We start from the raw sequence: 20219 nt of genomic DNA on the forward strand, positions 1-20219 counted from the left end.
CAACTCACAGGATCCTAGATCTACTGTAGTAAATAAATCAAATAATAAGCATGCAGGCATTTTAAATCTAAGTTGTAGTGGCATGGTATTGCACAAAGGCTGCATTTATTTGATACAAAACAGTAATATTGTGAAATGTATTTACAAAGTAAAATAACCGTTTTCCGTTTGAATCTATTTTAAAATGCAATTTATTCCCGTGATGCAAAGCTGAATTTTCAGCATCATTACTCCAGTCTCTACAAATAATTCTAATAGGTTGATTTAAAATAAAAAATACTAGGGACATTTCCTATTAGGCTATTGTCAAAAGTTGTAAACAGATGTTTTCAGAATTCTTAAATGAATAGATAGTTCAAAAGAACAGCATTTTAAGAGTTATTTTTAAATTGTGAAAATATTTTCACAGTATTGTTTTTGACAGACGTTTTATGCATAAATCACAAAAAAAAAAAAACATGATTAAAAATACATATTTATTTATTAACTGCTCACAAGCTCCCAGGTATACACTTGCCATAAAGTTAATTAAAAGATAATAAATAGACCTTGGTCAAAACAGTCATATCATCCTTAATATTACTCCAGAAATTCCTGACATTCAGCCCACTGGCCAGGAAACCAACCATATGGTTAGCATTACATGTAAACGCATTTCCAACATTTTGTGCAACAGTAAACAAGATGTGGAAATGAACAGGATGTTTAAAAGTACAGAGATTCATATGGAACAACTAGTTACACTAATTCCTTGAATGATTAATAGTGATGAAAATGCTTTGACTAAAATTGCATTGACAGTGGATCTAAAACTACCCAAAAACTGATAAAGACATTTAAACTATATGTTTACAAATGCACTTCTAAAATATTTAAAAGTAATATGTCAGAAGAAAAAGCAGCATACTGATCAAAAATTATCTTAAAGTACTCTCTGTGAGCACTTAAAACACATTGGAACCCATTTACCCCCCTTTGAAAATGAGAAAAGGAATCAGCATATCTTCAGTAGGTTTATTGCAAGCAGAGGTCTTTATAACAGAGCCTCTGTCTTAGGCAAAGTGCATAAAACATTTGACATTTATAACTTAACGGTTCACAGTAAGACATACGAGCACAGATGATTGAACACAAACTCCATTAAGCATCATGCTTCAGCTTCCATGATCTGAATTCTTCATTGATCTGTGTAAACATGTATAGCAGTGAAGGTTAAAGACTTGCTTGTGCATACTGCATTGCATCAGAAAAGGCCAACGCATCCAACTGTGAAAGAAATCAAAATAAAACTTTAAAAGAATAATTCACCAAATATGATATCTCTGTCATAATTTACCATTTTTAATCAGCCACTCATTTTGACTGAAATGTAGATTGTTATTCACTGTTTATCTTTTAATCCGGCGAACTTGCTGTACCTGGGTCACTGAGTGAGTCAACTGATCTATAATGTCTTAAGAAGGGTTTTCAAAATTAAATGGAAATAGAAAAACGAAAAACACCGGCATTTATGGTTTAAAAACAATTAAACATCCTCACCCTCAGGCCATCAAAGATGTATTATGGTTTAAAAACAATTAAACATCCTCACCCTCAGGCCATCATGAGAAAAGGAATCAGCATATCTTCAGTAGGTTTATTGCAAGCAGAGGTCTTTATAACAGAGCCTCTGTCTTAGGCAAAGTGCATAAAACATTTGACATTTATAACTTAACGGTTCACAGTAAGACATACGAGCACAGATGATCGAACACAACTCCATTAAGCATCATGCTTCAGCTTCCATGATCTGAATTCTTCATTGATCTGTGTAAACATGTATAGCAGTGAAGGTTAAAAGACTTGGCTTGTGCATACTGCATTGCATCAGAAAAGGCCAACGCATCCAACTGTGAAAGAAATCAAAATAAAACTTTAAAAGAATAATTCACCCAAATATGATATCTCTGTCATAATTTACCATTTTTAATCAGCCACTCATTTTGACTGAAATGTAGATTGTTATTCACTGTTTATCTTTTAATCCGGCGAACTTGCTGTACCTGGGTCACTGAGTGAGTCAACTGATCTATAATGTCTTAAGAAGGGTTTTCAAAATTAAATGGAAATAGAAAAACGAAAAACACCGGCATTTATGGTTTAAAAACAATTAAACATCCTCACCCTCAGGCCATCAAAGATGTAGATGAGTTTGTTTCTTCATGGGCACAGATTTGGAGAAATTTAGCATTACATCACTTGCTCACCAATGGATCCTCAGCAGTGAATGGGTGCCGTCAGAATGAGAGTCCAAACAGCTGATAACAACTTCACAGTAATTCACAAGTAGTCCACACCACTCCAATCAATCAATATCAATAAATATCTTATGAAGCGAAAAGCTGCATGTTTGCAAAAGAAATAATAAAATAATCATCATTAATTAAGGCATTTTAACTTTAAACTGTTGTTTTTGGACAAAATACAAATCCATAATAATTGTTTTTCTCTTTCGCCCTCTCACATCAAAATCCACTAACATATTTGTTTAGAACAGTCTAAGCCTATAAACAGTGCCTGATGTGTGCATATTTCTCTCCTGATTCAGATAAGACATCTGAAGATCCATTTGTGAGCAAGTGATGCGATGCAAAATTTCTCCAAATCTGTTCGCATGAAGAAACAACTCATCTACATCTTGGATGGCCTGAAGGTGAGTCAGTTTTCATTTTTAGGTGATCCACTCCTATAAGAGCGAAGGATTTATGAAATGTCTCTCAAACGTGTGGGACCAATAAATCTGAGTCTCTGGTGCAAGCAGGAACAGTCAGGAGTGACCAAAAATAGCTTGTGTGTCGATAGGCCTCTGAACGATGACAGCATTTGCTAAATCGGCTTCCTCCAAACTCTGACCCTCATCTCTCAGCTCTCGGAACGGCAGGGATGTAGTCAGGACGAACGGAGCATCCATTCTCTGAGCCTGCTCCACAAAATGCTGCACATCACTGATCCTGGAACAATTACACAAAGGCCAACATGAATGCATCTTCCCAGGGAGCTTTGCAGCAGCATCTTAGCAATCATGTTCAAGTCAGAGGCATGAAATCCTTACATGTGGTGACGCAAACGTTAAATCCAGCGTAATCTGATTTGATCTGCTGCAAAGTTGCAGCTTACGATTCTTCCATTTTACCTTGTGAGCTTACATTACATAAATGATGAAGGAGAATTATGTAAGAGCTTTTGAGGGTAGGATTTCAAAACTGGAGCACCACAACATGCCCAGGGTGGATTCTGACAATACAATAAGAACATTCAGGCATAATCATGTCTAAGTCCTGTAACCTTAGCTGTGTCCAGTTTATAAAAGCACAGTACACTAAAGATGAATGCATATTCAGTTTCAAAGTACAAACCAAAATTTTTTTCTATGCATTTATACCAAACAGTTATTTAATAGTACAAATGGTTGGCTCCAGTATATTAATGGCGTGTGGAAAATAAACATTTTCTTAAAGGGTTAGTTCACCCAAAGACGTTCTTGAGACCTCGTGAGAGAGTTTAAGATATTTTAGATTTAGTCCGAGAGCTCTCAGTCCCTCCATTGAAGCTGTGTGTACGGTATACTGTCCATGTCCAGAAAGGTAAGAAAAACATCATCAAAGTAGTCCATGTGCTTTGAGAATTTTTTGAAGCATCGAAAATACATTTTGGTCAAAAAATAACAAAAACTACACGACTTTATTCAGCATTGACTTCTCCTCCGTATCTGTTGTGAGCGCGTTCAAGTGTAGTGATATTTGGTTCTCGAACTAATCACTCGATGTAACCGGATATTCTTGAACCAGTTCACCAAATCGAACTGAATCGTTTGAATCTCCACAAATGACTTAAGCTGTTAACTTTTTTAATGTGGCTGACACTTCCTCTGAGTTCAAACAAACCAATATCCTGGAGTAATTCATGTACTCAAAAAGTACATTGACTGAACTGCTGTGAAGAGAGAATTGAAGATGAACACCGAGCCGAGCCAGATAACGAACGAACAATTGACCTGTTCTCGAGTCAAGATCCGTTTCTGTCGGATTCGATAACCGAGGAGCTGATGATACTGCACATGTGTGATTCAGCGTGAAGCAGACACACAGAGCGTCTGAACCGAACTGATTCTTTTGGTGATTGATTCTGAACTGATTCTGTGCTAGTGTTATGAGCCCAGGTAAACCGAAGGCTTGAATCAAGGGCAATCATCTCCAATGACGTCATTACGTCGAGCGCAAAAGAACAGGTGAAACGTTTTCTTCAACTAGTTTTTTAAATCTAACTGTCCGAAAGAAGCGGTTTAGAAAAGAACCGAACTTCCCATAACTACTGGTGATCCGAAAACCGATGCAACCTGATCTTGACTCGAGAACTAGTCAATCTGTCGTTCGTTATCTGGCTCGGCTCTGTGTTCATCTTCAGTTCTCTCTTCACAGCAGTTCAGTCAGTGTACTGTTTGAGTACATTAATTACTCCGGGAATGTATTTTCGATACTTCAAAGAATTCTAACTGACACCCTTATGTCACATGGACTACTTTGATGATGTTTTTCTAACCTTTCTGGACATGGACAGTATACCATACATACACTTTCAATGGAGGGACAGAAAGCTCTCAAACTAAATCTAAAATATCTTAAACTGTGTTCCGAAGATGAACAGAGGTCCGACAGGTTTGGAATGACATGAGGGTGAGTCATTAATGACATAATTTGAATATTTGGGTGAACTAACCCTTTAAAACATGTATTGTTTGCAGTCACTGCCATATATATAAAATAAGTGCTGTCAAATGATTAATCGCAATTAATCGAATCCAAAATAAAAGTTTTTGTTTACATAATATGTATGTATGTACTGTGTATATTTATTATGCATATATAAATACACACACATACAGCATATATTTAGAAAATGTTTATATGTATATATTTATATTCATATAAACTATTTAATATATATATATATATATATATATACATACATATATATATATTGTATATATATATATATATATATTATATAATATATATATGTGTATTTATATATACATAATAAATATACACAGCACACACACACATATAATACTTCTATATCATAATATTACATAAGTTATATTAAAATATTATAAATTATTATATTTAAATATCATAAAAACATTTATTAAATTTTTTATACATTGTAAACAGTTACTTTAACTCTTTTTAAAATCAATTTATTTAATTGTGCAACATTTAAGGCTGCAAAAATGACACACACTTTTTGAGCTTTTTTCTTTCTTTAGGGGGAAAATAATACCCAGATGTGTTTTTTAAGAGATTCACCGTTCTACCAGCATATGATACTCACCGATGGCACAGATTAAACCTCTGCACGAGACGCTGACCGTCTGCCAGCCAAATCTGGAGGGAGGTCACAGGGAGGTCCTCATTCAGCTCCACAGCTGGGGAGGAGGACCAGAACAGTCTTCATGTATCGACCGAGACCTGGCCACCACTCGTGGAGCCACGCTACAGAGGACAATAACTGCAAATTAATCCATTTCTGAAGTATAAAAGCTTAACTTTGTCCAATGAACTGCAAGTATTGTGATTAGAGGATCAACGAACTAACACTAACATCTGGATAATCCTTGACACATTTACAGTCAAACCATCACGGAGTAGAAATGTTTCGAGGACACCTAGTGGATGTTTGTAGGAACGACTAGATAAATTACTAAAATCTTTCATGTCATTTCTTTACTTAAGTTCAGGTGTGAAACTTTAACAGGCCAATTTAAAACACTATAAACCAGAGAGGATCTGATACCTTCCCAGTCTGTAACCTCGGCCTGTAACGGGTGAAAGGTCTTTTTTCTTTGGGACATAAACTTCATCTTTCATGTCCTCCACATTGACCTTCTCAGTTCTTCATCCTCAGCTCTTCCTTCAAGCTCAAGAGGCAGCTCACTTTAATAGAGGATATGTAGATTATTACAGATTATTATTCTGTCTGCTATGTTATCATTTGAGGGGAAATGTGCAATAATAATAATAGAATGGGCATTTTATACTTAGCGAGAAGTAGATCTGAATTGCTATAGTATTGACAACGTGACAATTCTCAACACTGCTCACCCTCTTTTAATGGCCTCCAAGAACTCTTGGTTTTCTTCTAGAGTGTAACTGCGTAAATCTTCATCGTTCACCGTGAAACATTTTTCCAACAGTCTCACTACAATCTCCACCTGAAAAAGTTGGGCCATGAAACACTCGTAAGAAGCATGAAGAATCCTTGAAAACTGATTATTTTTTGCATTTCTTTTTGGTTATGCTAGTGACTCTATAGTGAATATTTCACATAAAACAAAAGCAGAAAATGTACTCACTCTCAGTCCAAGATGTAGATGAGGTTGTTTGTTCATCTGAACAGATTTGGAGAAATGTATAGCATTACAACACTTGTTCACCAATGGAATCCTCTGCACTGAATGGGTGCCGTCAGAATGAGAGTCCAAAACAGCTGATAAAAAACAAACAACTTTTTACTTCGCAAGACCGATTTTGATCAGCTGGAGTCATGTGAGGACTATTATGATGTTTTTTATTAGCCTCTCATTCTGACGGCACCCATTCACTGCAGACGATCCATTGATGAGCAAGTGATGCAATGCTACATTTCCTGATGAAGAAACAACTCTCCATCTTGGAAGGTCTGAGATTGAGAACATTTTCAGCTATTTTATTTTGCAGGTGAAGTTTCTTCTCAAAGTGTCATTAAATTGATGTCACAGCAACATTTTTTATGTACGGTAACCACCAGAATGTTTAGAACCACAAGAAGTCTCATATGAAGTGTCTGACCTTTTTGCCGCTGCTGGCGACACTGCTGATCTTCTCCACCTCATCAAGCAGGTCCTCCACAGAGAAACTGGATCTAATAGGGCTCACCTCTTCGTCGTCCTCCTCTTCCTCATTTTGTGCCCCTTCACACCTAAGAGCTCACAAAGGCATCAGAGTGTGATTAATTTTAGATTCCTCCAATTATGCACATGCAGTAATGATGTAATGTTACTGACATGATGATGTTTGAGGATGGATAATGGACACAGAGCAGTGTATAGCGTACCATGTGTCATCTTGAACCCTTTCTCTTGAATCAATATCTCTCATCATGACTTCTTGTATTGTCCATCTTGCAACACAAACATAAGCGGGCATATATAAGTTACAAGGGATGGTGCAAGTCAGTGTAACCACTGCATCAGTGCTTCCTGAATAATGCATGGAGCAGGACATTCTGTGTGAGATTGACAGGTGCAGTGTGATCTCACATTCTCAAAACACATTGATTGGCTTTCATACCAGTCCAGTAAATCTAGGTAAAATTATGTTTCAGCTGACCAGAAAGGACCAATAATATGCTGAATCCAATTTCTGTAGTTTTTATTTAATTGAATAATTATTAAACTTTAAAAAGGCTTTGAGTATTCTATTCATATTCACTGTACCAAACGGATGAAAAGCAGCATAATAAATGAAAGCAGTGCGCCAAAATTACGTAAGGACAGTGTAGAGAGCACGCAAGCGCACTGCGCTCCGTTATGACAGCAAACACGTAGCATATAACTTCTGTATAGCAGATTCATAATTCCGATTGTAAAATTGCAGATTGTTACCAGTATAAGGCTTGAATGGTGTCGAAAAACTGTCTCTTTAGCTCGTAGTTTCTCACAGTGGTCTTGCCGCTCCGTACGCTACGGTAACACAAACATAAGCGGGATATATAAGTACAAGGGATGGTGCAAGTCAAATGTAACCACTGCATCAGTGCTTTCCTGAATAATGCATGGAGCAGGACATTCTGTGTGAGATTGACAGGTGCAGTGTGATCTCACATTCTCAAACACATTGATTGGCTTTCATACCAGTCCAGTAAATCAAGGTAAAAATTATGTTCAGCTGACCAGAAAGGACCAATAATATGCTGAATCCCAATTTCTGTAGTTTTTATTTAATTGAATAATTATTAAACTTAAAAATGCTTTGAGTACTCTATTCATATTCACTGTACCAAACGGATGAAAAGCAGCATAATAAATGAAAGCAGTGCGCCAAAATTACGTAAGGACAGTGTAGAGAGCACGCAAGCGCACTGCGCTCCGTTATGACAGCAACACGTAGCATATAACTTCTGTATAGCAGATTCATAATTCCGATTGTAAAAATTGCAGATTTGTTACCAGTATAAGGCTTCAATGGTGTCGAAAACTGTCCTCTTTAGCTCGTAAGTTTCTCACAGTGGTCTTGCCGCTCCGTACGCTACGGTTGTCCACCATTCCTATGACGTGGTAGTGACGTCACGTTTGTGCACACGTTGCTATGACATCACGAAAGCCAAACGAGCTTGAATTTGAAAAGGTGGTTTTACATACTCTATGATATGAATATAATGAGTTGGTTCACTGAAGGAAGGTTAATAAAGACCGCGTGTGTGTGTGTTTGTCTTGGCTGTGACAGATGCTCGTTAGTGAACTTAGCGAAAGTGCACATGAAAAGTGTTCCATTTGGGACAGGGCCAAAGTTTCACTTTCACTGCGACCATTGTTTCTCATTTTGAAAACCAGAATTTAAACAATATCTAAATCTATTTACAAATTAATAAACAAGAAAGCTGTTAGTGTATTAATTAAGTGTAGCCAATGTCAACACTTACATGTTTTTATTTATTTTTTTTCTTTTCTTTTTTCTATTTCATTGTAATTTTGTATCTCTTTTTTTTGTATTCATCCCCTGACTACTGTAAAATGTTGAGTTTGAGTGATTCAATAAAAAATAAATAAATTTGGGACAGGGCCTTAATGATACATAGTAAAGCCAAGTTAAAATTAAATGAGAGGCTGTTATAAAACATGTAACGTTAGATTGAGGATTTTCTAGAAGCAAGGATAAAATAACATTTTGTCTACCCACTATAACAACAAAACGATAGCTGAAAATGTGGTACTTTATTCACTGAAATAAATTTAATCTTATAATTTCCAAAACTTGCTCACTCTGCTGTTATTTTAAAAACACTAGAATTGCATTGAATAGTGTGTGGGGACACGTTAATTCAAATATTCATAATCAAAGATTTATTATTTAATGCACATTATTTTGAAATTTACAGTTTCTGCTTCCACCCAAAATAGGTATTCTCAAAATTATATAATAAATGATCTGTGGGGTATTTTGAGCTGAAACTTCACAGACACATTCTGGGAACACCAGAGACTTCTTGCATATTGTAAAAGGGGCGTAACTAGTCCATGGACCATGCCACAATTTTCACTAATTGGTTCCAGCCAATGTGCAAATTCTATTTTTTTTTAAAGAAAATATCGTAAGATGATATGACAACATGATAACCTTTTGTTAGTGGTAGCTTTGTCACAGAAATCATCCTTCGATTACACTAACTGTTGAGCCAAAGAATAATAATAAAAAAAATTTCTTTACTTTATTTGAACAGAACATACAAAGAAAAACTTTCTGCCTTGTTCATCTGTATCCTAAAGTCACAATAACTGTGATAGCCATTCTGGCTAGTATGATTTGCAGGAGCATATGGGTATCCGCCTCCTCATGGAAGATTTCAGATCTTCAACAACATCCAGTCTTTTTTGGTCAGACAATAGCATCTCTCTCCACAGGTTACCGATAGCTGCTTGTCCTGAAGCTTTACTTGGTACTCTGCTAGCTTCCACTGGTCCACAGAAAATCTTACCAAGTATTTATATATACTTAACAGCTTTCTCCACTGCACTAGATTGTATCCTGGGGCAATGTTCTTTCATTGAATGCTACTTGCTGAACCAAGATTGTATCTCTCAGCATTCTTGATTGATGTTTTCCAGTACACATCAAATCCCCCATCTATCCGCTTATTGTTTCTTCCTTCGTGTAGCGTTAGGTTCAGCACAGAACCAGCAATCTCTCTAAAAGTCTTGCCATCACCTTGTAGTTTCTGAACAGGGCTCATTCCATCAATGATGCATGCAGAATTTTCTCCAATATCTTCATCTGATGATGCTGATTTCTCTAACTCTCTTGCAAGAGCAGCCTTATTCGTTTTTTTCTCGCAATGAGCCATCTGGATTTGAGAGTGCCCAAGGCATTGGACCAAGTGGATGAGCCAGGACATCTTCAATGTGAAATTCTCTGCTTTGTGAAGAAATGATAATAGGCCCAAAGAGATAGCTTTCAAGACCACATCTTTCTTCTGTACCTGTTTTACTGTCGTCTTGATGCTTGAGAAAATTTCAGATTCTGTTTTCTCATTTTGTGCTCTTGATGCTCGAATAAGACTAAGCAAAATCTCAAGCATGTCCACATAAGAAATCCAGAAGGCAGGGGATCATTGTTTTCTCTAAGGTAGCTGAGGAACTCATTGGAATCATGTCAGAACGCATTGACATGAATCTTGCTTGAGGGTTTCCTCAAATCTTGTCTGAGATATTTCTTCACTCAGGTTTTCGACTGCTTGCAGAGTTGCTTCCAAGTGAATAAGATCTTCCTAATGTTTCTGTTCTAACCATGGATGAAAACCTGTCCATGCTAATCTCAGGAAAGCCCCATACAGCAGTTTGTGGAGCCTTAGTGCTCGATTATACCTGTGACCATCAATAACCCCTGAGATTAAGCCATCAGCTATCACTCCTGCCTCTACACAAAGGTCTCTTAGACCAGCAATTGCAAACCATTTTCCAATTGTTGCCATAAAAGTACAGGTGGTATGGAAGACCCCCATTCTAAGGATGATGTTCTTGAATAGCTCCTGGTGTTTCCAGGTAATTTGTGCAGTTTTGGCATATATAATACCTGGTCAAAAACAAGAAAAATGTTGTTGAGCTGCAGAGACTTCATGATCACAATCATTGGTCATTTATTCAACTAGTACCAGTCGTTATTGTTGCATAATACACTATTTTATATATAATATATATATATATATATATATATATATATATATATATATATATATATATATATATATATATATATATATATTTTTAATTGCTAGGTCATGGATTGTCCCACCATCATGGTTCTGATATCACCAGACAGTCTTGTCTGTCTCTGAAAAGATATCTCCCCTAACATCAATATCTTGTGAGATAGATATACAAATATAACAATTTAATAAAAATAGTTTTCTTTAATATGAAATCTAATATAAAACGTATACAACAAATATGTCAAATTATGGCAGATCTGCATAGCCCTGACTGTCCTGAAAATGTTTTACATAGCATGGATGGCTACTTCTTACAATATACTTCATACAAACCTGCTGTGCAGATACTGTAGGACGATAATGGCAAAAATAATGATTGCCCCTAAAGATTAGTAAAGCTACTCATTTGAAATGGTTACCATGTTTCAAAGTACTTATAAGCACTCTACAAACAAACTGGGACCAAATAGATTTTTCTACCTTAGGTGGTGCCAAATTCTGGCTTGGCCAGTGGACTAAATATGTCTCCTTTAAACCACATCATATTAACTTTTTTTTTTTTTTTTTTTTTTTGCCAACAACAGTGTATTATTTGCCAATTAGTAAATATAACCCAATAAAAAGTACTCTCGTAGCACAGTGAAACTGGTAATATGATGCTTTAATAAAACTCCAAGGTACAGTCCAAGGTTGCTTAAAAATACCATGTTACTATCACGGTACAAGTTATAAGTAAGTTACATAGCATGTCCAAACAAAGAATAAGATCGATATTAGAGAGACGATTAACGCACATTAACACACTGCAACTTAAAACATGTTTCAACTTATAATTTATTATAATTAATAAACGTATTAAAACATTAGTCAACTGTCAACACCCAATATTACTAAAATAAATAAATTAACGCATTATTTTGTATAATAATCTTTTTTTTTTTATTATTCTGTGGCGCCAACTTCATAGAAGCGCGCGCACTCCGTGCACTCTCGTGTCCCTCTGTAGCGGAAGTGGCTCGCCGGAGAGTTTCGGCTGGCTGACAGCAGAGGGAGAGAGAGAGAAAGAAAGAGAAATGGCGCCTCGACACTCTAGTAGCTGAGACACATTCAGAACGAAAGCAGCTGACAAGAGCTACAGGACTGGATCTGTCTATCAGCGGGGACAGACAGCAATCATGGTGAACACCAGAAAGAGCTCGGAGCACAAGCCCATCAGTCCCTTCATCTCGGGCCGGACGAGGTCGTCTCAGAGGAGCAACCCAAACTTGGACGAGCACAACAGCCGTGTAAGGAAGAGAGAGACACCGGCAGCCTATTCTCTCCGCCAGCCGGTTAGCGAGCTGCTCACTCTGGCCTTTTGGAGATGGATGGTTGAATGGATGGATGTATAGATAAATGGACGAATTGGGTGGTTGTCCACCTCTTTTGTTCCCAAATTGCGCCTTGAGTGATACTTGGCGATGCAGAATTGGCAGTTTAATGACACGACAGCGCTTAATCGCGGCGTGTCGCTTAGTTTTATGTGTTTTGTCACACACAATGGCTGGACTTTACTGAAGCCGGCCGGCTGCTTTAATGGACTCCGTGCCCCCAAGTTGTCTTTGTTATATTGGTGTCCGATTCGCGAACGAATCGTTCTGTTGATCCAGTTGTTTTGAATGATTCAAACGAACCGATTCGCTGTGTTTGCACGGTACTTTAAGTAGAGGAGAACTTTTGCAATTAAGATGACAAAGCCATATATAACTTAATATTTTACAGTATAATTTTCGAGAACGTGTACTTGTCAAACAAGTAATAGAGTCACAACTCCAATACGGAATTAAGCATTTTACGTAAAACGAGTATAGTTTTATTACAAACCTTCTGAGCTAATTTAGCAAAAAAAAAAAAAAAGCAACATTTTTTTTTAAAGAACTAGGAGCGCTTTTGAGCGTTAAATCAAGTGAATCGGATCACCGAAAACAACAGTTCGATCGAACCGACTCGCCATCGCGAATCGAGCGATATTTTGTTGCTGTGTGTTTGTTTCGCTCGAGAGACACCGGCGCGCGCCATGCTGTCACGCGCTCCGGGCACACCGATTAACCGTCAAAACAAAAGCGCGTTTGACACTTTTTGTCGGACGAAAAACGTCTCGTCCTCCGCGTGTCTTCAACAATAAATCAAGCTAGAGTTGGGGGAAGGGAAAAGCTCAGCTGAGACAGACCCCTTGTGGCTCAAAACAGTTATTGGTTTTTGATTTAATTTTTTTTGCAAAGTAAACTTTGAACTCGAGTGTTTATGTGTGACTTTAGCTGCAGTGTGTAATCGGCTCTTGACACAGGTTGTGTCTTGTTGATGTTTTTCACATTAGAGTGCTGTTTGAAATGATAACATATCCCGAATTCACATCGCAGTGTTCGTTTGGACGCGTTATCAAGATACTGCCATGTTTTTTGACTATGCACTATGGTACTCTGGTATCCAGTACTGTGGTACAGTGGGGCTCGAAAGTTTGGGAAACCCTTGCAGAGTCTGTGAAAATGTGATTAATAAAAAAAAAAGAGACCTCATACTAAAAGCATGTTATTTTTTATTTAGTACTGTCCTGAGTAAGATATTGTACATAAAAAATGTTTACATTTAGTCCACAAGACAAAAAATTACGGATATTATTAAAATAACCCCATTCAAAAGTTTGAGAACCCTTGGTTCCCAATACTGTGTGCTGTTACCTCGGATGATCCACAACTGTCTTTCTTTTTTGTGATGGTGGTGCTTGAGTCCCTTGTTTGTTCTGAACAGTTAAACTGAGAACTGTTCTTAAGAAAAATCTTTAAGGTCTTGCAGATTCTTCAGTTTTCCAGCATCTTTGCATATTTGAACCCTTTCCAGCAGTGACTATGATTTTAGATCCATTTTTTTTTTACACTGAGGACAATTGAGGAACTCAAACACAACTATTAAAAAAGTTTCAAACATTCACCGATGCTTCAGAAGGAAACAAGATGCATTAAATTTTGGGGGGTTGAAACTGTTGGAATTTGAAGATCGAGGTAAATTGTACTTAATTTGTGTTCCGGGAAACATACAAGTATCTTCTGTTGCTTACGAAGGGCAGAACTAAATGGAAAAATATATATATATATTTAAACAAAATAAGAACAATTTGGCCATTTTCCTCGTGTTCAAAAGTTTTCAACCCCAGCTCTTAATGCATCTTGTTTCCTTCTGGAGCATCAAGTGAACCTTTTTTCACAGATTCTGCAAGGGGTGCCCAAACTTTCGAGCCCAACTGTATATATCACAGTAGTAAAGTTTGGCTGATGTCATAATTTCCTCCACAGTACTAATTGAAAGTGTGTGCAGTTTAATTGCAGTTATTTGTTAGTTGTCAAGGTTCTTGGAATTATTTGAACAAAAAGAATCCTATAATACCACTGCCACAAGTTTTTGGCATAAGAGGTTTAGGCTTTTCCTCTTTTCTGGTGTTGAATTTGGTCAATGCTTTAAGATTCTTTGTTGTTTTATTTTGCATTGCCACTGTTTAAATTATCACCACCCATTTAGTTTGATTTATTGATTCCATGAAGGTTTTCCTACAGTCATTGAAAACCTGGAAATATCAATGAATTCAATGCAATTGATCAAATATCTTTAATGAATATGTATTTGAGGTTTTTGAACCTTGAGGTGTTTTCCTGTTGGGAATAATCAAACAAAAATAGTAAAAGTCATAAATTCTTTAACGGATATAAATTTAGCTACATTTTGCTTAAACTATTTTGCTATTGTGAATGGTTGAACTTTTTTTGCAAGCTGTAATGATGTATTATTTATGTGTGAATGATTTTTTTTTTTTTTTGAGTCATCAAACAAGTTGATTCACAAGTTGTTCTAAATGATTCATTAGCTATTCATTCTGAATGTCAAGTCAAAATTAATTTCTGTAGCACATTTAAAAACAACAGAGTTACACCAAAGTGCTGTACAAAAATGCTAAAAAAACCTTTCCAGTAATTTGCAAACAATTGGAAAAGTCATGGGAATTAATTGGTTATGAAGTATCATAACACTGGCCTGATTTCATCAGTAGACAGGTTCTGTTTCTTTATTTTATCACCTTACATGTGTTAGGGTGTTGTAAATGTGTGACTCAGAATTATTTAGTCAGCAGGGAGGTTAGAATGAAATCTGGGAGGAGAAGAATAATTTGGGAGATGATATGAGTCTGTCGCTCGCAGGATCAGTAGAGAACGATGAAGTCCCTGTCATATGAATCCACAGGTTTATTTCAGGCGGCTCGAGGACTGTTATATTGCACCGTGCCTCCCTAGTGCAGATTGTGTTTGAGAACAGACTTTGTCATTTATATTCTCTTTGTGTATTCTGCATTCTCCTTCAAGCTTTTTAATATCCTACACTCCTCTGTTACAGAAGGAGCCAGGCAGTGATGTTAACAGCAGTAGTCCACGTTTGTCCCCGCCGCCCAAGCGGACACGCAGACAGACCCCACCAAGTTCTACCGATACTTCTCCAAGTCCCCAGAGTAAAGGCCAGAGAGCCCCGTGGACCATGTCCAAACACTGTACTAGGTGAGGTCTGATAATCTGTGTAGAGCTGCCTGAGTAATGCTTATCTTGATGATCCCATCCTATTGTAATCAAAGAAATTCTGTTCCTAAAAATCTCTTATTTACATCAAGTCTAGGTTTAGTTGATTATAATGGCAGCATTTTAGTTCTGTGTTGCTTACATTGAATTTTGGTTTTTATACCGTCTGCATGGCAAGCGAGCAACATAACATGAAGCAAATCCAAAATATTACCAGGAATTTAGCTTTAGCTCTAAGGCTTCTTTTCTGGGTTTCAGTCAGGCAATGTTTCTTTTGAACTCATTGTAGTGTGCTAGTATGATAGTCTGCAGTATGCATATGGCTGATTTTAATACGACTAACAAAAAGGCCTCTGATTGGCTGTTGCATTCATGCACTCCGTGTATACATCTGTGACTGGCTGTAATGCTCAACTGTAGCAAAAGGCACATTATAAATGGAGCATTCTGAGATAGAACTTGTTGAAATTGCCACTTTTAGGGTATGAGCCAAAATGCTCTGTTTAAGTGTATGTCCTCTTTAAATGAAAATTAGCTGCTGCTCCTGCCTCCTTTCCAGTGTTGCCAAGTCCACTACTTTAACACTGTTGCCGTGGCTTGCTTTTTTCTTCAGAAGCAATCTTTGCACAACTCCAGCGCTAAACTGACCCTCATTTGTGAGGCAGTCAAATCCGGTGTAAAATGTTAGCACAAAGTATAGGACTTTTCTGTTTTTATTTTCCTGGATATTTCCTTCAAAAATGAAATGTAACCACCGTGTCCTCAGCGGTCCATGGAGACTCATGTTGATTGGTGCATCACAACACACAACACTTTTAATGGCTTTTTGGCGCTGACATTGTATCTCTGGCAGCTACAGCAAAGGAACAGTAATTGTGGACCACAGCTTCTCACTCAGGGCTGTGTGTATGCTAATAGGGCAGGGAGCATCACAAATGAGCGGACTTTCACCATGTCGTCATAGTCTAGAACTGCTTGTGTGGAGAGACGGTTTATGATTTTTTGGAATTGTAAACATTGAGTGAGTAGAGTTTTACCATTATAGTGGTTGTTTTCATACACTGTGTAGCCACATAGCTGTTTTCAAACACCATATAAAAGTGATTTTTTTTTGCATTCTATGGCACCTTTAAATGTTTGTTTCTCTTATTTATGTGATAAAAGTAGTAGTATTCTTATGTGTTGTAAATTGTTTCTCATGGAATTACACTTTGTCTTCCAGGTTGTCCACTGGTGCCCTGCAGAATGGACGCAGTAAGTGTATATTATTTATTTTGATTTACTTAATGATTCCTACTAGTGTTGTCAAAAGACCCAGTACTTCGGTACCAAGTCAGTACTAAAAAATGAAAATGTCACGGTACCAGGTTTCTTTAAGTACCGGTGGTACAGAGTACCCTGTCAACCCAGTTCTTGACGCATATAGCGCTATGGTTTCTGCGAATCAGAAAACACGGATGGAATCTTAAAATCCAGTCATGAAAATGAAACTTACAGTTTAATATGGACAGTCATGGAATTTACCGTTTCATTTGAGTAAAACCAGTGTCAATTTAAAGGTATTCACGGTCGGTAACCCGTCAAAATAAAAGTTAATTTTACATAAAGGCATTGTGCTAGAAATATGACTATTATTTAGTAGAATGTATGTGATATTTTTGTGTTTTGCTTTGGTAACGAAATTGTGACCGAGAACCGTTGATTTTCACTGGTATCGTTACTGAATACTGAAATTTTGGTACCGTGACAACATTAATTCCTACAATGAAGAGTTCACCCAAAAATGTAAATATATTGACAAACATAAGCATTCTTTCCTATTGTTTATGGTAACTTAAGACAATGAAAGAGAACTTAGTGTACTGCTGTATGATAATGTATATCCGTAATCCTCTGATTAAATATGCTACCTTCTTTAAGATTTAGTAAAAAAAAAAACAAAAAAAAAAACCATCAATACAATGACCAAATTTCCATTCTATACATTTGTTTGGCTTATATTCACTCCATCCATGCAGATAATATCAGATGCAGTTGTAAACAGTCAATCTTCCCAGTATTGCAAATATTAATTAATCTCTAGATTTAATCTCTAAGTAATTCTCTCAAATGTTTTTTAAACATTGGTCACAGTGGTTAGAGAGTTTGGCTCCTAACCCTAGGGTTGTGGGTTCAAGTCTCCGGCCAGCAATACCATGACTTCTAATTCCATTCCAGCATAAATGGCTGCCCACTGCTCCAGGTGTGTGTGCACTTTGGATGGGTTAAATGCAGAGCACGAAATCTGAGTATGGGTCATCATACTTGGCTGAATGTCACATCACTTTCAATATCCATCCGATCAATATACAGCATGTAATAGATACATCAACTATGCTGCCTTTATGTGATTCACATCAGTTTTGATGTCATTATGATGTTATTCTTCATTATCAGGCGATGGTTTTTGTAAGTCCTTTTTTTAAACCATAGGTCGAATGAGTCTGAGGGGTGATTCTACATCAGATGGGGACCACGCTCGCATGAACGGTCATGTTGAGCTCAAGAGGAGCCGCCGCATCAGGAAGTCCCAGTTCGAACACCTCAATCAGAGTTTACTTTTCGACCAACTTGTCAACAGGTAAATGCTGATTGTTGTATACATAGCTAATTCATGCCTGAAGTATGATAGTCATCTCAACATAAAAGATTTCTGTACATTTTCAAACTCAAAACATTCTAGACAGAAAATGTAATGCTACCAATGTTCAAAAACCGCTTGTTCAGATGTTTTACTGCTTTCTTAATGATGAAAGATAATGAATACATGAACACATGATTAACCACATTTATATGTCTAGATATATATTTATTGTTGATGCAACCAGTCAGCAAATCATTAGGCAAATGATTTAACTCCTGGTTGACTGGGAGAGAGTCTGTCTATAAGCGTTCTGAGCATCAAATGTCTTTGGATGAACCTCTTTGGCTTCAAACCAACTAGCTTTCAACCCCATGAATCCACTACGAGTCACAGTATCCAAATCATGTTCTGTTTGGACATTGTGTGCGTACGTTATAATTCCCTCATGGTTTTGAGTAGCTGGTGTATAATTAGTAGGACATCTGATGAAGCCAACAGAGTTTACTCTTGCAGAAACAGACAAGAACTAGAAGAGATTACAAGAGACTACTCTATTTATGGTGACTACATTTGTTCATCTTGCATTCATGCAGATAATGGTTTATGATATAATTGGTGATTCCTAGCCAAGGCTACACGTATACCAGGGTGCTTAAGTAGGTTCCGGCTGGACTTGAAATGATGTAGTTAGACCTTACTTTGTTAATCCTGTAAGTCTTTGTTAACATTTTTACTAATGAGCTGTATCAGTTCTTGGGTGGTATTTCATACTTGTTGAGCTCTGGAGATCTTTTATGCTAATCAAACATTTGCTGTCATGTCTTTTTCAAAGAAAGTTTCTGTGATTGTCCCTAGAACCGTCAAAACGTGTGTTTGAGCATGCATTAGTGGTTTAACATTGAAGACGTATGATGTGTTTACACTGCGGCAGTATTTTTAGTTAATTCCCTTTGAGAGCATGGTGGATTGTGGGATTGACAGTGGATTGGAGAAAATGTTGAGAGCATTGAACAGTTCATAAATGCTCAACTTTATGCAAATATCAAGGAAAAACACCAGGCAGCTGACAGATGTTGTGAATTGTAGGTAGTGATGTTTGTCATGAGCATTTAAAAATATGCGAGTTGTGCAGGAGTTTTCTGCTGGGCTTAGTGTACAAATCATTTTTTTTTTTTTTACATATTAGAGACTTTGCAGTTTGGACACTTTAATTCTGAATAGATTGGCGGCGTTTACAAAAGTTGATTGAATTTGAGACCGTTTCTTTGCATTGGGTATTCAAAAACAAATCTAATTTTTTTTTAAATAATCATGTATTTTAACATTCGATTATATTGGATGTGTATTAAAAAAAGTTTTTGAAATACATTTTTAATGATGGATTAACTGGGTTGTGTCCTAATGGGGTTTTTAGCATGAGGTAACATGTTGTTGCGAGTCAAAGACAGATGGTGGAAGTGTATTGGAGAGAGGAGACCTGCTGGTGTTGCACATGAATGGCTTGAGCTGCTTTACTCATTCTGAATGACGTTCCTCCATATTAACCCTGTGAAGCCTGACATATGAAGTGCAAGTCAGAAATTTGCGTAGGCTTATATTTTATGATTGAGTATCATTTGATACGTCAGGCTTTTGTCTCCATAGAGAATATGAATCATGAAGGGATAAAATTATTAAGAGGTTCAAACTGAGCAACAAAATGCAGTTTGGTGCCTCTGCTAATATTGGATCTCATTCGGGATGAAGAGGATTAAGTAAGCTCTACGCAGCTGTTAATATTCAAATTCTGTATTTGCATTTTATTTTCAAAATCTGATTTATTGTAACCAGTGAGATCTTTATAACGGTATATAAAATGCTTATAAATATTCACTCTATATCTTTCAAATATGTTTTCGTAAGATGATATTTAAGTTTAGTTTTATGATTAAAGTCTTGTACATTTTATTTTGGGGGGCAAAAAATAAGACTTCAGTCTTAAAGGGGAAGCTGTCCAATAT

General features: G+C 36.8%; 1 protein-coding gene and 1 pseudogene across 3 annotated transcripts in view; one reads left to right on the forward strand and one right to left on the reverse strand.

Moving 5' to 3' along the window:
- Positions 1–2418: 2418 nt before the first annotated feature.
- Positions 2419–8312, reverse strand: LOC113076377 (UBX domain-containing protein 2A-like; annotated as a pseudogene).
- A 3698-nt stretch (positions 8313–12010) lies between these two features.
- The window catches only part of LOC113076379 (ATPase family AAA domain-containing protein 2B-like), a 43681-nt gene continuing 35472 nt past the window's right edge, over positions 12011–20219 (forward strand). For 2 of the 3 annotated variants that reach the window (XM_026249023.1, XM_026249025.1), the window contains exons 1-4: positions 12011–12332; positions 15421–15578; positions 16819–16850; positions 18069–18216. In XM_026249023.1, the coding sequence (XP_026104808.1) occupies positions 12177–12332; positions 15421–15578; positions 16819–16850; positions 18069–18216 (494 nt within the window). In that variant the 5' untranslated portion in view covers positions 12011–12176. The remainder of the gene's footprint in view (positions 12333–15420; positions 15579–16818; positions 16851–18068; positions 18217–20219) is intronic. The other variant, XM_026249024.1, reaches the window with a different exon arrangement.

Source organism: Carassius auratus, unplaced genomic scaffold, assembly GCF_003368295.1.
Source record: "Carassius auratus strain Wakin unplaced genomic scaffold, ASM336829v1 scaf_tig00020241, whole genome shotgun sequence".
In the NCBI taxonomy this organism is placed as follows: Eukaryota; Metazoa; Chordata; class Actinopteri; order Cypriniformes; family Cyprinidae; genus Carassius; species Carassius auratus.